At 37.0% G+C, this 17068-nt stretch overlaps 3 protein-coding genes across 4 annotated transcripts in view; 2 read left to right on the plus strand and 1 right to left on the minus strand.

The window, feature by feature from the left end:
• The window catches only part of LOC5577382, a 127180-nt gene that overhangs the window by 99583 nt on the left and 10529 nt on the right, over positions 1-17068 (minus strand). The gene's annotated exons all lie outside the window — the stretch shown is intronic.
• On the plus strand, positions 1338-2977 carry LOC110678136. The gene is made up of 3 exons (XM_021850744.1): positions 1338-2193; positions 2258-2908; positions 2964-2977. The coding sequence occupies exons 1-3, from the start codon at positions 1944-1946 to the stop codon at positions 2975-2977; spliced, it is 915 nt and encodes a 304-aa protein (XP_021706436.1). The 5' UTR covers positions 1338-1943.
• LOC5579019 (DNA ligase 1) lies at positions 2956-4594 on the plus strand. Its single transcript, XM_001664150.2, has 2 exons — positions 2956-3475; positions 3538-4594. Exons 1-2 carry the CDS (start codon positions 3061-3063, stop codon positions 3945-3947), a joined length of 825 nt encoding a protein of 274 aa, XP_001664200.2. The 5' UTR covers positions 2956-3060; the 3' UTR covers positions 3948-4594.

The following is a 17068-nucleotide window of genomic DNA, read 5'->3' on the forward strand; positions in this document are numbered from 1 at the left end:
AAACATTGTGCGCTACTCGGGATATCCAGATTTTGTTCGGTATGGTCACAAACCATCTGAAATGTTTCCAATTTCATCTAAACGAAATGAGGTACACACGAATGGTTTTGGAAAAACTCAGCTTATGACCACTTCTCTTGAAGCAATCAGATTATATACAAAGAAACCCGTCCTGATTGGTCCTGAAACCGGTGTAAAATGCCGCAAAAATTAAATTTGATATGTCGCATAAACAGTATTGTGGAATTGGCCTTTTCCGCCAGGCCGTACGGAACATATCTGGTGTGGCCAGGTCAATCCTGAATGGTCGTTGAACTATCAAAGGACCATTTCCACTCATTATTTGACAAATCTGGAAGTTTGACGTGTTGCACGAATTGTTTTGGAAAACTTAGAAAATGGCCATTTCCCTCGAGGTATCCGGAATATGTCCGGTGTAACCCGGTCCAGAATGGTCATGGATGTCCAGAACATTTATTTTCGTTATTGTTTCCACAAATCATGAAGTTTGATATGTCGTACGAACGGCTTATACAGCATTGTGGAATTGACCACTTCCGCCAGGGTGTTCGGAACATGTCCGGTGTGACCAGGTCAATCCCGAATGGTCGTTGAACTTTCTTATATCCATTTCCACTCATTATATGACAAATCATGAAGATTGAGGTGTCGCACGAATGGTTCTGATAACATTGTGGGAATGACCACCTCCCCCAGGACTTCCGGAACATATCTGGCACAAGTAAACGGATTGTCGTGTCCAAAGAGGTCATTAACACTTATTTGTATATGATTATATATATTGATAGTGTTTTATGTATAAACATATCGAATAGCACGAGTGAAGAAGTTAAATTGTTTGAAAATTCGTATTTCGACAGGTTCTGACCCCAACGGAATCCGGAATAACTCCGGAACCATTAGGTGAACCGGTTCCGTTTTGCGGCCCTTGCAAATTTAGACAAATCTGGATCGCATGCCATTGGTTTCAAGAAAATCGGTTGAAAAATGACTTTTTAACAGCTGATTGAAGATTTGAAAATCCTCAAAAACAGACGTTGGGTACGCATAGGTTAAGCAGACATTTTTGCAAATAATGATGATATTTTGAAAAAATAAAGAATTATGTTTCCAACGTCGAACTCTAGAAAAATTACTTTTGAACTTCTGCATTTTTTTTTTTTAAATAAAACGTCTTCCGATCGAAAATTGAATGAAAATTGAGTACATTTACAAGAATAATCAATCCTATACAGACACTAATACACGCATGCTAACCACGTTATGAAGCTTTGGTAAAAAAAAAATAGATTCGTCATTAATTTCTGATGAAAAGTACACTCATCACACTATTATGGGTCACACACTATTATTAGTCACTATTAACTTTAATCGTCAAAAGCTATTATATTATAAACTATTTATCAATATAATTATGTTTCATACGTAAACAAATTTATTATGTAGCATTGAATACGTCACACGCATGCTTCAACACCGAAATAAGCGCGTTTTTAATCGATTGCCGCTAGACGCCCATTCATCTGTCAAAGTAATGCTGGATTTGTAAACATTCTAAAGTTTGTGCTCTAGATTTGTTAGTCTCTAAAGAGTGAAACTATCTTATTCACGGCTGAAAAATGGCTTCAACATCGAAAAACAGGTATGATTCACATTCTTCATAAAGAAATTCGAATGATTATCGCGAGATTTCCGAAATTTCAAGCAAAACATAAGTGACCCATTTTACTGCCATGAAACACATAGTTTTTCACTATTATGGGTCACTCATGATGTGCAACTTCACCCTGCATATTTCATGCTAAAATGTGATTGTCGACTACGATTTTTCTAGTGGTTCCAAGCGCAAATCTTCCCCTCGGAAGCAGTACCATCCGGAGGATTTGGAACGAGCTATTGAGGAAGCACGAAAGACCGGAAAAATGCGAAGAGCAGCTAAGATGTTTCATGTTCCGTTTTCAACTGTCCAACGTTACATTCGAACGCCTCCGAAAGGTCAAAAACCTGGTCCTGGAACAGTTTTGACAGCGGAAGAAGAAGCTCGAATTAAGACATGGGTTCTCTACATGTCAAGAGCTGGATTTCCATTGAGTGAGTCGGATATACTCAGCACTGTAAGCGATTATGCAGAAAAAATCCGGAAGACGAGAAATATCCCCAGTACTTTTCCATGTAAGTTGAATATAGCTAATTGAATAACAAACATAAATGTGTTTCGTTTAACAACATCCAATAGGCAGAAACTGGACCCGTTGTTTCTTGGAGAGACACCCGGACTTGAGGAAAAAACGCGTCACAAAACTCTCAAAAGCCGGGGCGGTCGTTACGGAGCAGCAAATCCGTCACTGGTTTCTAGAGGTGGAAGAAACCCTGCAAGAGGACGGCATTGATCTATCGATCTTTGACGAGCCGGAAAGAATTTACAACTTCGACGAATCGGGCTTTAAACTTGTTCCGCAGGACTTCAACGCGATTTGTGGACCAAATGTCGAAAACTCGTACTTCGTCCACAACAATTCAAGTAAAGACAATTACACTGTCCTTTTTGGAAGCAATGCTGAGGGAACGCTTACACCACCAATGATCCTGTATCCGGGAAAAAGAGTAACCCGCGAAATCGTTGAAAATACACCGAATGGCTGGTCTGTAGGCGTTTCTGATGAAGGTTGGCAGACGTCAAAGACTTTTTTTGAATACATGACAAACGATTTTTATAAATGGCTGTTGGATAATCACATTAAATTTCCCGTTGTTGTGTTTGTGGATGGACATAAAAGTCACATCAGTATTGAACTTACTGAGTTCTGTACAGCACACGAAATAATGTTGATTGCACTCTATCCCAACTCTACGCGTATCCTGCAGCCATTGGATAGACAGTTTTTTGGTCCATTCAAACAAATTTGGAATAAAGTTCTACGACAGCATCTTTTGGGACGCAGTGACGCTAAAGTAACCAAGGTCAATTTCTGTTCACTCCTGAAGACTTCACTGGACAATTTTTCGAACTCGAAGGAGTGTTTGAAAAAAGCGTTCAAAATGTGTGGTCTTTCTCCTTGGGATGTAAATGAAGTTGATTTCAGTAGACTGCCTGCAAATGCAAATAAAGTTCTTACGGAAAACACTGAGAGCGATGCACAACAGGAGGCAGAGAATTCATCGGATAGTGTTGAACCGGAGGATGACCAGGATGCATTCAAGGTCCAACTGTATTACTTTGAAAAGGGCCTCAGCGAGGATCAACTAACAAGATTCACAATGGACTGGAAAAACGATTATTGGTATGGCTCACTAGATGAGTTGGGACTCTTCAACTACTGGAAGTCTCTGAAGGATAAGTCTGAAGGTTTGATGTTCACAGAACCTCTTCAGCAATTTCAAAGTATTACTCTGGAGTTAACGATTGGAGAGGATGGCTCTTGCACACCTATTGTGCAACAAAATGCTGTAGAAGGTAAGCCAATTGACAGTTTTCTCAAAGGTCTAGTCGTTTTATACAACCTTTTCTTTTTTTAGATGAAATAAACGATCCACAACCTGTTCAACCCAATGACGACATGAGCCAAGATGAAGAAGCTGCATCAAATGATCCGTTTGAAGGAATTTTCATTTGGCCAAAGGTCAACGAGCGAAATGGAAATGACAAACAGAGGAGAAAGGAACATGTACCATCAGTCGCAACCAGCAATAGATGGCGAAAATGGTATGATAAAAAGGACGAAGAACGAAAACAAGAAGAGGAAGCAAAAGTAGCAAGGATTGAAAAGCGGAAACTGGCTCGAATTCAGAAGGAGGAAGAACAAAGCATCAGAAAGAAGAAAAGAGATGAGAAAAAGTTACAGAAGGAAAAACAACAGCAAGAAAAGGAAAACAACCCTCCTCGGCAGAAGAAGAAAAAGAGGACATTGATGCCTAAATCGGGCTAAATTGAAGTAAAATTGATTTTTCATTAAAACATATCATTGTGAAAAGAGAAAAGATTTAACTTACAAGGAAGCAGACAGCTGATTGTTAAAAATGTATGAGACTGAATTCGGAAAATAAACGTTTTTGTTTTTGATTCTTTTTAAATTACATACCTACTTATTAATGAAATTGCTTCTTTTGTTGTGATTAAATGGGTTTCACTGATGCTGATCAGAGAGTTATGTCTGTTTGTCTATGACCACATTCTCTTCAATGCGGTTGTTTTGTTCAAATGTCTGTGTCTTATAAATTTGTTCGTTTTCAATCTACATAATTATTGAAGAAACTGTATATTTTACTGTGATTATGCGGGGTTCTTTAATATTTAACCTAATTGTTATGTCTGTTTGTTAATGAGAGTATCTCTTCAATGCGGACATTTGTTCAAAAGCCTGTTTCTTTATTCAAAATAAAAAGAAATGCGTTGTAAGAGTTTCAGGAGTTTCATCATTTAATTCTTATAAGAGTGACCCATTATATGTGACAGATTGACCCATAATTGTTACGAACTTGATTTTGACCCATAATAGTGGTTTTGGTTACCTTGGTTCTTTTGAGCTTTTCCGAACAAGTTTTGAAAAGAATATGAATATATATGTGGTTAAAACGAAAGAATAGACCTTCAATGATCGGATAGTGAAAAAAAAAATAAAGAAGTTGACGCTTTTTCAAGAAAAACGATCAATTTGAATGTGAGATGGTTCCTTGAGTGACCCATAATAGTGTGGAGAGTGTATGTTTGGCTAGAACAAACTTATGATCATTTGAGGTACCGCGGGGCAAGTGGGAACGAAAAAAACGATAGTTCAAACAAATTGTTCAATCAAATTTTCAAATGTCAATATTTTTCAAATCCAACAACACAATCACGTTTTGGCAACATATTTGCTGGTGTGTGCATGAAACTAATCGAATAATTTCGAAATGGTGAAAACCTTGGAAGAAAGTTTTAGAATGAGCCAATGGTCCCACTTGCCTCGCTAAGCGGGGCAAGTGGGACACATCCAGTTTCATGCGTCAATCCACATCAGTAAGTCAACCATTACAATAATAGGATTGATAATTCATAGATTTTTAATTTTAAGTACATATTTGATGTACATAAGGGATCAACCATAAAATACGTTACGTTTTAGGAAGAAACCCTTTATTTAATAGTATGTCACCTCACATTTAATATTAACTGAAAATTTCTCAATAAAAGCGTAAAGAGGTATTAAACATGTTCAAAATATATCATTTATAAGTTGTTAATAAAAATGTAGAACATAAACAATCAATAATTGACGAAATTATAAATATGTTTTGTTATTATTTATATGCATGGCAGAAAACCACCTTATGGGGTGGAATTGTTTTCCATCTCTACTTAATTTGGTAGAAATAACAAATAAAGTTCAAATAAAATAGAAAAGTAATCGTTCTCATGATGCATTTCAAATTTCAGCTGTGTGTTTGTTCAATTTTGAAGTCGTATTTCAAAAATAAAAAATAAATTTAAAAATAAAGAATAATAACACTTTTTTTCTCCCTCCTATGCAATTACGTAATTTGAGGTTGATCTTTTTTGATAAAAATCATTTGTTTGAATGTTTTAGTGCTACTCTCTAGGATAATGTATGAAACGTGTACGAAAAGTTTCGATTCTGGTTTTTGTTTTGATAGGTCCCTCTTACCCCAGGTACAAATATATTCTGGGGTAAGATAGACCATCGAAAATTTCGTATGAAATGAAAACAAAATACTGGTTTATCGTTAGCAGCTTGTAATAATACTCAAAATTATAGCATACTGATGGAAATTCGATTTAAAACACATTTATTTTTTGCGAGTCAATGCAAGACGTGGAACGTGTCACAATTTGTCATGCAAGTTGAAAATGGCGCTGAACTGACAACTGTTACATGAACCACATGGTAATAAAAATAACAATATGTTTAGTACTAAATACATTTCTTGTCATTGTATCTTAAACTTTCTAGAAGAATACCCCCATGAAAAACTTTTCCTAGTTGAGCTATGACGAAACGCCCCACTTACCCCGTATTCTCACTTGCCCCGCGGTACCTTATTGTGTAAAATATATATTAGACTGGCCCTTAAATAAAAAAAGTTGTAAAACTCAACGGGGCACCCCCTAGATATGTGCCTTAGGGTAAGAAAAAAGCTCTCTCAAAATTTCAACTCATTTGGTTGCTCCCCCAGCTGGCGCATTCAATTCGAAGTTTGTATGGAATATTCGTTTCAAATATATTGAAAATTGACCCTGTGTCACTGTTTCGTTCCGTATACTTGTTAATCGCGTTCAATTGAGCCCAGAATGACAAATTCACTAGTTGATACCCTAATGAACATAGTTGCAGAAGGTTGTATCTGGATTGAAGCTAATTTTCATAAACCTTTCAGTTGTTGAAAGTTAGGCTTAGATCAGCACTTCCGTACAATCACATATATGCATGTACCTTGCACCGCAGCTCGCTCAGCGTCATAGGTGGCTATGATGCGCTTAGTGGCTACCACCCAGCTAAGTTGAAGAAATACTATGCAATATTGCAAATCAACTTCAGATAGTTAAAACACCAACTTTCTCTATTTTAATCATCATATAACCTTCTACAATATTGTTCGCTATGGTATCAAGTAGTGTTTTTGACATTCTGGGTTCAATTGAACGCGATCAACAATTTTGCTGACCCAAACAGGAGATGATGTGCCGTTTCCCATGTGTTTGAGCTGAAAATCCCATATTAACTTCAATTCAATTGCGCCAGCTCATGGAACGACCAAATGAGCTGAAATTTTCAGGAAATCTTCCTTCAACCCTAAGGAATAATCCTGGGGGGTGCCCCGTGGAATTACACAACTTTAGTTTTCTCTCATACTGAGCTGGGCCAGTCTAATATATATGTTGAACCAAACTATACACACCCAATCTGTTCGGTAAAAATTACTGGGTTTTTTCACTACCGAGAAAGTTTGTAAACTAATAAAAAATGTTAAAAATCGAAGAACAAGATTTTTTATTTTGAAATTTTGCGGTGGGCTATATTTTAATACCAATTACCAATGAAAAATAAAACCTGGCGATATTTGCCATTCAATTATGCATGACGATAATTTACATTTTACTGACTTTTTCGGTAGTTCAAAAACCCAGTAAAATTTTACCGACCTCAGTAATCTAATCTAAGTGTGTATATTGTACAAAATAAAACAAAATAATGTTTTAAGGTCATTTGACCAAACGTTTATTCGACTAAATGTCCCTTCGACACAATGTACTTTCGACCAAATGCCATTCCACCAAACGTCATTCGACCAAATGTTCTAGAGCCGTGATAGACTCCTGTCAAGATTTTCAATGAAGTTCGAATGATCTTGAAAGAATTCTTGCCATATCGGTGGTGGATAACAGAAAAAAATTGGGTGCGTATGTCAATGACATCCGTTGATTCATATACAGTATTGGACAAAACATATGCAACTTTTTCGATTTTCCATACAAAATGATCAACTTTGGTAAGCTAGATCTCAGTTATTTATGGACCGATTTGAATGAAATTTTCACAGAACATCAGACATAACGTGAATTTTGACAAATATTTTTGAGTGATGTTTCCAAACACGAGTTTAACCCTCTAATACCCAAATTTTTATTTTCGATCTAAATATCATTTTAAGTTATCTAAAATACTACAAAAAGGAAATAAAAAAAGTTATATTAATTATATGTATAATAAGATATGTATGTGATCAAGAACTAATAAAGCAGACTTACAAAAAAAAATAATAATAGCGCCGTAGTTACGATAGACGTAAAGAACGCGTTCAATAGTGCCAGTTGGGAGGTCATCGCCACAGCGCTGCATAGAATGCGGGTTCAAGACTATCTGTGCCGAATTCTGCAGAGTTACTTCGAGAATCGGGTGTTGGTGTATGCAACCGACGCCGGCCGAAAGGAGTTAAGAGTAACGGCGGGAGTTCCGCAAGGGTCCATAATGGGTCCGACGCTGTGGAATGGGATGTACGACGGGGTCCTATCATTGGAGTTACCCATGGGCGTCCAAATCGTCGGCTTCGCTGATGACGTCGTCCTAACTGTAATAGGCGAAACGCTGGAAGAAGTAGAAGTGCTAACCACGGAGGCAATGGGTACAGTTGAGAACTGGATGAATGCTGTCAAGCTGAAAATAGCCCACCACAAAACGGAGGTGCTACTAAACAGCAATCACAAAGCGGAACAACACGTTGATATTACCGTCGGGGGACATGTCATAGCATCACAGCGGTCACTCAGACTCCTGGGCGTGATGATAGACGATCGGCTAAATTTCAACAGTCACGTCGACTATGCATGTGAGAAGGCGGCAAGGGTGACCAACGCACTCACAAGGAGCATGCCGAACGCTCATGGTCCGAGAAGCAGTAGGAGGCGTCTTCTGGCTAGCGTAGTATCCTCGATACTGAGATACGGAGTTCCGGCCTGGGGTACAGCACTGCAAACCAAGCGCAATCGGGACAAGCTCAACAGCACGTTCCGGCTCATGGTTATGAGAGTAGCAAGCGCATTCAGAATAATATCCCAACCGGAATCGTTTGACCGACCTCGGCACTCGAGTCAGCCTGACGAAGAAAGAAGACGAAGATCTCTCCTGCGATAGCCGCCGGTAGTCGGGGCACCATCAGTGCGGACGTCTCCCCAACCGGTACTGGTGACAACCTCCGACGCAGAGGGAAGTCAGAAGGAGAAGGAAGCGAGAAGGGATGAACGATGAAAGGAGACAGAAAAGCGGAAGAAGATGGAACGGCAGTATGCTCAACATGCAAGAGCAAACCACTGGCAGGCTGCGCAGAGTGCAAAAGCACAGAGCGGGAAAACGTCAAGAGCGTAAGAGAAGTGCAGATGCACAGCCCCCCCGACGAAGTCGCATCTAGTGGAATCCGGGGGGATCCAGGCTACCGCCGAAAGTGAGGACTAGGTTTTAGTGGATAGGCACGCAAGTGAATCCCACACAGTGCCAATAATTAACAGGCCAGGTTTTTGAAACTTTTTGATACCCCACAATAAAAAAAAACACTCACACACACACATATCATTTTAAGTTATCTAAAATTGTTCTAAACACGTTTTTTATTCGCAAATCTTGAATTTTGGTTTTTGATTTTTATAATTTTTATTTTTGAACATCCCTATCCTTTTTAATTTTTTCTTGAAGCCTCTTCTAGTTATTGATTTTTTGCAATAATAAAAATTCATATTTTTACGGTACTTTTAAAAATATTAAATTTTATTTTTTTCTGATTTTTTTCTTATTTTCCGTGCAATTAACGGAAAAACAGGTTCGAAATTATTTTAATACCACCAAGCTCTTCTTCTGTCATAGGTTGATCGCAGAAAAATATAAAAGAAAGATTTTTTTATATTACACGTTAAATGAACCCCAGGCATTTGTAGGTTACATAAGAATACAATTTTTCAAACAATTTTCAAAAATACAAAAAAGGTTCAAAAGTAATAAAAAACTTTTCTAATATGCTGTTATGAGTCAAGGTGTATGCCAAAAACAAAATCATTTTGATTTCCGATAACGATTTTTTTTAATTCACATAGCTAAGCACATTGAAGGAATAGCTTCAGGGTGTCTTCAGCAAAGTTGTAGATTTTGACGAGATCAACAAGTTTGCTGAAAACAGTTTTTGTGTAGGGCTATCAGATTTTGAGATAAATAGTTTTGAATTTTTCATCGAAAATGACACATTAGTTATTACATTTAAACTCGTGGTTGGGAAAATTATTCAAAAATGTATGTTAAAATTCAAAGGGGGTCGCAGCTTTAAAAAGGTTGGGAACCACTGAGCTGGAAGATTCAGCAGAATGTTTGTCCGGGTTTGAAACTCGTACAACTTTAGCATTTTACCATTTGTTAGCATTCTATTCTATTCTATTCTAAGTACTTGCACAGCCAATATTGAAAAGCATCCTGGAAATACTGAAATTTCTTCCAGTACTTTCTTGTCAGCATTAATATTTGCAGCATATCAATGATTTGATACAAATATTAAAATGGCCAGGCCCACTGTGCAGACTTGGGGTTTGAAGGTAATTCAAATATTTCCGACGATCAGATTATTCACGAATGAATAACATGATAGACAGAAAATTTTGAAATATTGTGAGGGAAGAAACGGGGACAACCGTACCAACCGTTCCATTTAGGGAGATAGGCAAAATCGTTGGGAGTGGCGTTGCTAAGAAAGTTAATGCGCACTCCATTGTTGTTTGTCCTTTTCCTAGGATGGGACACAGGTATTTCTCCCGTATGTCCTGGCTCTGAAGCCTGGGCTTAAGCGCCCTTACTCGCTCTCTGAAACGAAAACAAAAGTTACTCTGATCCCCATCCCGTAAAACATCAATTTATGTATGTAAATTGATAGTGAATAACAACGAACACACGCAAAAGCGCTACAAATCCTTAAAGTGGCATTTTGGACTACGTTCCCCTATTTGTTTTGATATGTAAACTTGAAATATTAACAATAATAATCAGAACAGTCTCACTCAGTTGATCGAAGGCCACGGTGGAGGTGTCATCGCCATGAAAGCTTCCATCTACTGCACTTCCATCCCCTTTCGCTCATGCCAGAAAACGCTCACGATCGATCACACGCAGGTGCACATTTATTCCACTTTTGCCGATTCACATTTTTTGCACTAATGTAGCTTTTTAACTACCGATTTTTATTTCATCAAATTTGATTACGCAAAGAATTGTTTCAAAGCACAAGCTGAATTTCAAAACGCGGAACCGAGGTAAACGTGACAGAAAATTCAAAACGCCTTAGCATTTTACCATTTGTTAGCATTAGCATTAACTCTCTATTTTTTATTTTAAATCTAAATATCATTTTTCGTTATCTAAAATCGTTCTAAACACGTTTTGGGCAATGATTTATTTTTAATTGCAGATTTATAAATTTTGGTATTTGATTTTAATAATTTTTGTTTTTGAACATCCCTATCCTTTTCTATTTTTTCTTGAATCGTCTTCTGGTTACTGATTTTTGACAATTATAAAAATTGAAGTTTTCACAATACTTTTGATAATATATTTTTTTTTAATTTTTTTTCTGGGTCATATTTTATTTTCCGTGTAATTGACGAAAAAAGGTTTGAAATTATTTAAGTACCACCAGGCTCTATTTCTGTGTTAGGTTGGTTGTAGAAAAATATAGAAGGTACGATTTTTTGTATTACACGTTAAATGAACCCCGGGCATATGTAGGTTATATAAAAATACAAAAAAAAACCGTTTTTTTAAAATACAAAAATGTTTCCAAAGTCACGAAACACTTTCCTTATATACGTGTTATGAGCCAAGGGTTAAGCCAAAAATAAAATCATTTTGATTTCCGAGCTACGAAAAAATACACAAAATTCCAAAGTGTATCCCGTCTAAAGGCAGGGTTGGGTATTAGAGGGTTAAGCAATTCGCCCAAATTTGTAGGTGGTACAGTCCTAGACCAATGTATGAGGGTTTCCTCCTTCCCGTCCAAAGTCAGAGATTTGAGACTAATATCCAACTCTTAGACAAGATTGACGCATCCTCCAACAGTCGAGAACTGTCCTGGTCACGTCCTTGCGAATGCTAGGGAAAGGGAAGGAGTGGTTAATTGAACGCCTACTTAAGAAAGATGCAGAGAACTCTACGTCTTTTCAGAAGTGTTACGGGATATTGTGGAGTGTTAATGGGAAGGGTATGGCCATAGGATACGTTCGGTAGACGTTCTGGCAAACATGTGGAAAACATTGGTTGAAAACCGGAACAAACTCACCGAATTCGGAACACCTCTGCAACTCGTTGTTCGTCTCTTAATAAGGTACATATTGAACCGCTGAACGCACAAAGGCCTATATGTTAAATCACTCCGATGATGCGTCCGTTATCCGAATCTCACTTTTTATTGACGAAAAAAGAAACATCCGGGTGGCGTAGTACCGGCCGAAGCACTAGCGGAATCACGAAAAATCTACCATGCCGAACGTCACAAGCCATGTTTGAATTAAACTTTCGCACAAACAAAAAACTCCTACTATTTTACAAAACTTTTGTAAGAACAGTTGTAATTAAAATAGCACCATCAGGCGATTCAATTTTCACATTATTCACACAATTCACATTTGAAAATTCGCGGAACCGAAATTAACGTGACATAAAATTCAAAATGCAGCTGCCCGCGCGCACGGCTTGCTGAGATCCTCATCAGCACCTACAGTGCTCTTTAGCAATTTACCGTTTGTTAGTAGAATATTCCAACTGGAAATATTTGTTAAACATATCAACCATGAAATATAAGCTACTTTCTGGAAATAACTTGATGAGGATATAAAAAAATCTAACATCGCCAGGGGCTTTCAGAATTTTGAATTTTCTAATAATAGTTCTCACTTCTTTCAAATTAGTCTCCCAAGAATTGTCGAAAACTTTATCTTGATTGAGAATGCTTTAGAAATTTAGAAATAAGAGTTTGAGATCGTCATATTGAACAATAGGTTCAAATTTATCATCACAACTACACTTATGTTTCAATAGCATTGTCAATATCAAATTTCGTTTGCAAAAAAATGTTAACGTCGCTATCGCTTTTTCTTATTTATCAGGAGTATCTTCTAGGAGATGATACCCTAGGAGTTGCGTGAGAAAAGGTTCTAGCTATAATTCTACGCCAGCAAATGGCCCAAGCATTTTCTCTAGCAAACCGTGACTTTTTTTTCGGGCAAAGAAATTCAATGTCTTCAAACTGATAACATTCGATCATCATCTCATTTGATCAGAATTGATTTGAGAATATCAGCAGAAGTTCAGGTAAAAAAAAACTGTATGAAATCTTTACGAATTTCCTTTGAGGAATTTACGGAAAAATCTATGATGCGAAAAATTTGTAGAATTCATGGAATTCATGGAGGAATTACAAAATCCTTCAGCGTAAAAAATCTCTTAAACGTTCCCTAAGACAAATCTGGAAAAAATTCTGGTGTTATTAAAACATAAGAAACAATGATTAATTTTCAGAAGATTCCTAGTGGAGACAAAGAGATCTTGCCGGTCATAAAACTGCTGTAGGAATTATTTGAAGTTTTGTTAGAAAAGTTCTTAAAAAAAAACAGTATGAATTTTTGGAGTAACATGAAAAAAAAACAGAAGGAAAATCTGCGGACAAAAACGAGATGAATGCCTGTAAAAGTAAATGCAGGATTTTCTGGATGAATTTCCGGAAAATCTTGAAGTTAGGGAGTTTCGGTAGGATTCTATAGAGAACTTCCGCAAAAATAATTGGGACGCTTCACAAACAAAACCCTGAAACACCAATGAACTCCTCAAACTTGTTATATATACTTAAAGGAACTTAAACCAATACCCTTGGATTCCCCTACATTTTTTTTTTCAAATTAATAATTACAATTTATGGGATAATAACAAGAGTAACTCTAGAAGGGATACTTGAGATTATAAATATATTTTTCTGGTCAGATTGGTGTAAGCATGGCAGAAAAAATGATAGGAATGATCTAGTTTTGTAATGGGAATACGATTCTAATCATTATCATTAAAACTTTAAAGTTAAATCTTCTCGAGTTTCAGCTAGCAGCAATTTCAAACTGCCCCTAAAATCGTAAAGTCAATCAGAGGGAAAAGGTTTCTTAAGAAATCATCTAAAAATATTATTGTTTTTCAGCATCCTGCTCTGGGTGCTGTGTGAACCTGTGATTCTTTAAAACTCGTGCTTGAGACTTTGTGCGAATTATGTTATGGGTTTTCTAAGGAAGCTTCTCAGAGTTCTGACAGATATTCACAGAAGTTTCTGTCGGTCTTCAGCCTGGTATTATCTGAAAATCCTATCCGAGTTAAATAATAACAATTTCTGGATTCTCAGAATCTGTCCCAAGATTAATTGAGAATCCTGTTCCGAAAAATGGAGGATGCTCTCCAAGAATTTATAACATTCGAACTCAAAATATTATAAGAAATTCATTGAAGATTTATAAGAAACCTGTTCAACAATCTGCGAGAATCTTCCCAATTATTACAAAAAATATGTCAAGAATCTTTTAAAAAGGATTCTGTTTCTGTTCGAGATGAACCACTGCGACCAGTTTTCTTTGATCTTTTGTGGTATACCCGTGTCCTTTGTTTAGTGCATGTCGTTCTACCAGGTCCGTCCCACTCGGGCTCAGAATGGGTACCACTTCTAGTACTGCATTTGGTGCAAAAGGTACCCAAGTTTGACAGATCGCAGTACACTTTTCACGGCATTCTAGATTACCTTATGAGCCATAAAATTTTGGGCAACTGCAGGGGACATGGAGGTCTTTAATGTGTCTTTGGTTCTACTCCATTACTATTGAGAAATAATGAAGTAGTCGTTTTTTATACAAAAATCATTCTTTACCATTTTGCATAGAGCCTCTTCAGAAAAAGATACCGCTATATACACCTTTTGGCGAAAACAGTTTGTAACCATTAAACTCTCAAAAGCGCGCCCCTTAATCAGGTTCGGCCACTAAGCTGGTTGAATGATACTGATTTTGACCATGCATCGGTACTCTAGCGTATCAAATTATTGCTTCTACTTATAAGGTTCAATGTCGTTTTTTGAAACTGTGAACAGGTTTCATCGCATGAGACATTTAGATTCCTTGAAACAAAAAGCTTATTTTAGAAGTTAAGAGGTCTGCTACTCCACTGATTCGGAATCGTTTCCCTCCTAGATATCGAAAGATAAACTCTTGAACTTGGAAAGAAATTGTCTCATGCGTTGAAACCAAACTCAGTTGCTGATTGAGCCATTTTTCCACTTCGACCTCCTCATCATCTTGGACAAATAGGTGGAACTTAGTGGCTTGTTACTCTCTTATATTCTTCCGACCGTAGCTTATAAGTATTCACAAGAACAGATACAGCAAGAGTACAATTTGGTAGATCTTACCCCGTAACGCACCTCGAAAAGGTGATCTACCCGCGTTACGGGTATAAAAAGGATTAATCCTGCCCAAGATTTTGTGAGAAATATGCCAAATTTTCATGCGAACACATCCCTGGTTTGTACGTGAAACTCTCACATTATTGTTCAAAATTCATTGCCATGAATTCAGTAAGGCCGTGTTTGACTAATTCAGCTGATTTGCTATAAAATTTGTTCAAACTTGATACAAATTATATTTTGTGTTCGAATTTTGAAAATAATACATTATATATATTTATTTTAATTTAACGTTAAATCCCTTCGTGTCATTCATTAAATCAAGTAAATTTAGATTTAAAATATATGCATAATGTAAAGGATCATTAAACTGAAATATTGAGTCGAGGCCGTAGGTTGGACAGCTCTCTTAAGTAACCCTTGGAAGAACTACTGGACTATTCTCGAAGTTCTAGAAGATTAACTAGATAAATAGCTAAGAAAACTTGATCTATCGAAACGCCGGATAATATAAGATGCAGTATATTAACGGGAGTTTTTGAAAGAATTTCTTGTATGATCGAAGGAATTACTGTCATATTAACAGGTAGTATTAACAGGTGTAAAACCTAAAATAAAGAATCCATGTAGATTTTACATGAGAATTCACTCAAGCAATGGATGAAAAAAAACTACAGGAGTAATCCATGCTTAAAATGATGGAGAAATTCGTAAAGAAGCTCCTGGAGGAACCTCATGAAGAATTCCAAGTCGAATTAATTGAGGAAATCCGGATATAGTTCATAATAAATTTCCCCGAATATTTCCTTGCGTAATTCTTGGGAGTAACTGTACATCATTTCTTTTAACAGATAGGCATAGGAATTCTGATAAGGTTTTTTGAGGAAATCCCAAAACGAATATCTTCAAAAGTTTTGCAATGAACCTTTGTGGACTTTAAGAACTTCTTGGAAGATTTACATTAGCAACTGGAAATATCTAGAAAAAACACCTGGGATAGTCTCTTGAAATGTTTCAGAGTAATCTCTGAGAAATTATTGGAGGTAGTCTCTAGAAAAATTGCTGGGAAATGTTATGGGTGAATTAGAGGAAACCCTAGAGGAATATCTGGAGGGATTTCTGAGGGAGTTTTAAAATACTGACCAAGTCGTTGAAAAGAGATATGATGTCAGCCCTGTGACAGCTGGAAATATGGATAAAAAATTTAGCAAACCCGAGGGAATCTGAAAAAATACATTAAGTTCATGCAAGATTCACATAAACCATCGTATATAACATTCTTGCAACCAGAACACGCTGCCCCACACTCGGAAACCTTTCTTTATTTTTAATAATTCAAAAGAATCGATTTTTGTGCAAGTATTTTTCGAAATAACAACATGTTCAAAAGTATTTTTCTTTCAATTTCCTACACCGAAATCTACATTATACTGTGAATTGCTTTAGGTTTGTATATTTTTATGATTTTCATGCAAATTTTACTTATGCATATTGATAAAATGTATCACGATTTCTCATATACATAGGCGTTCGTCAAATATCCTTGTGCCATTGAGAATAAATACACCGACTAAGCATAAACGCAAAAGGAAAGCATACACACAAAAACATAAATTAACAAAGACTGCAATGTCTGAAGCATCACGATCATCTGCCGCTTTCTGTGTTGCATCGGCAACAAAAGCAATGAAAACAACCTGGATGTAAAATGTGCAACGAGAAAAAAGAGATGACAGTGCGCACAACAATAAAGTATGCTCCACATGCAAGCAAGCGACCTCGAGACAAAAACACGGTGGACGAGACTCTCACGCGCCCAACACGAAGAAAACAGCTCCTCAATACATGTTCAATGTAATTGGGAAAATATAGATACCCGTTCTGACAAAACTTGCTAGCTTAGACGCATCTACCAACAGAACAGCATTATGAAAGCATACAAGAGCTAAGATGTTGCCAAGAGGCTCTCTTTTATGGTTGAGGAGACGCTTTCAGAAGAAGTGCTCCGCGCAAGCCAAGAATGGCGCAGGAAAATTCAAGCTGCGTCGAAGCGTTAAATTGCTGCGGCCGTTCCAATATTTGGCTTCTGATTCGACTTCAT

This window comes from Aedes aegypti, chromosome 3 (assembly GCF_002204515.2).
Source record: "Aedes aegypti strain LVP_AGWG chromosome 3, AaegL5.0 Primary Assembly, whole genome shotgun sequence".
Taxonomy (NCBI): Eukaryota; Metazoa; Arthropoda; class Insecta; order Diptera; family Culicidae; genus Aedes; species Aedes aegypti.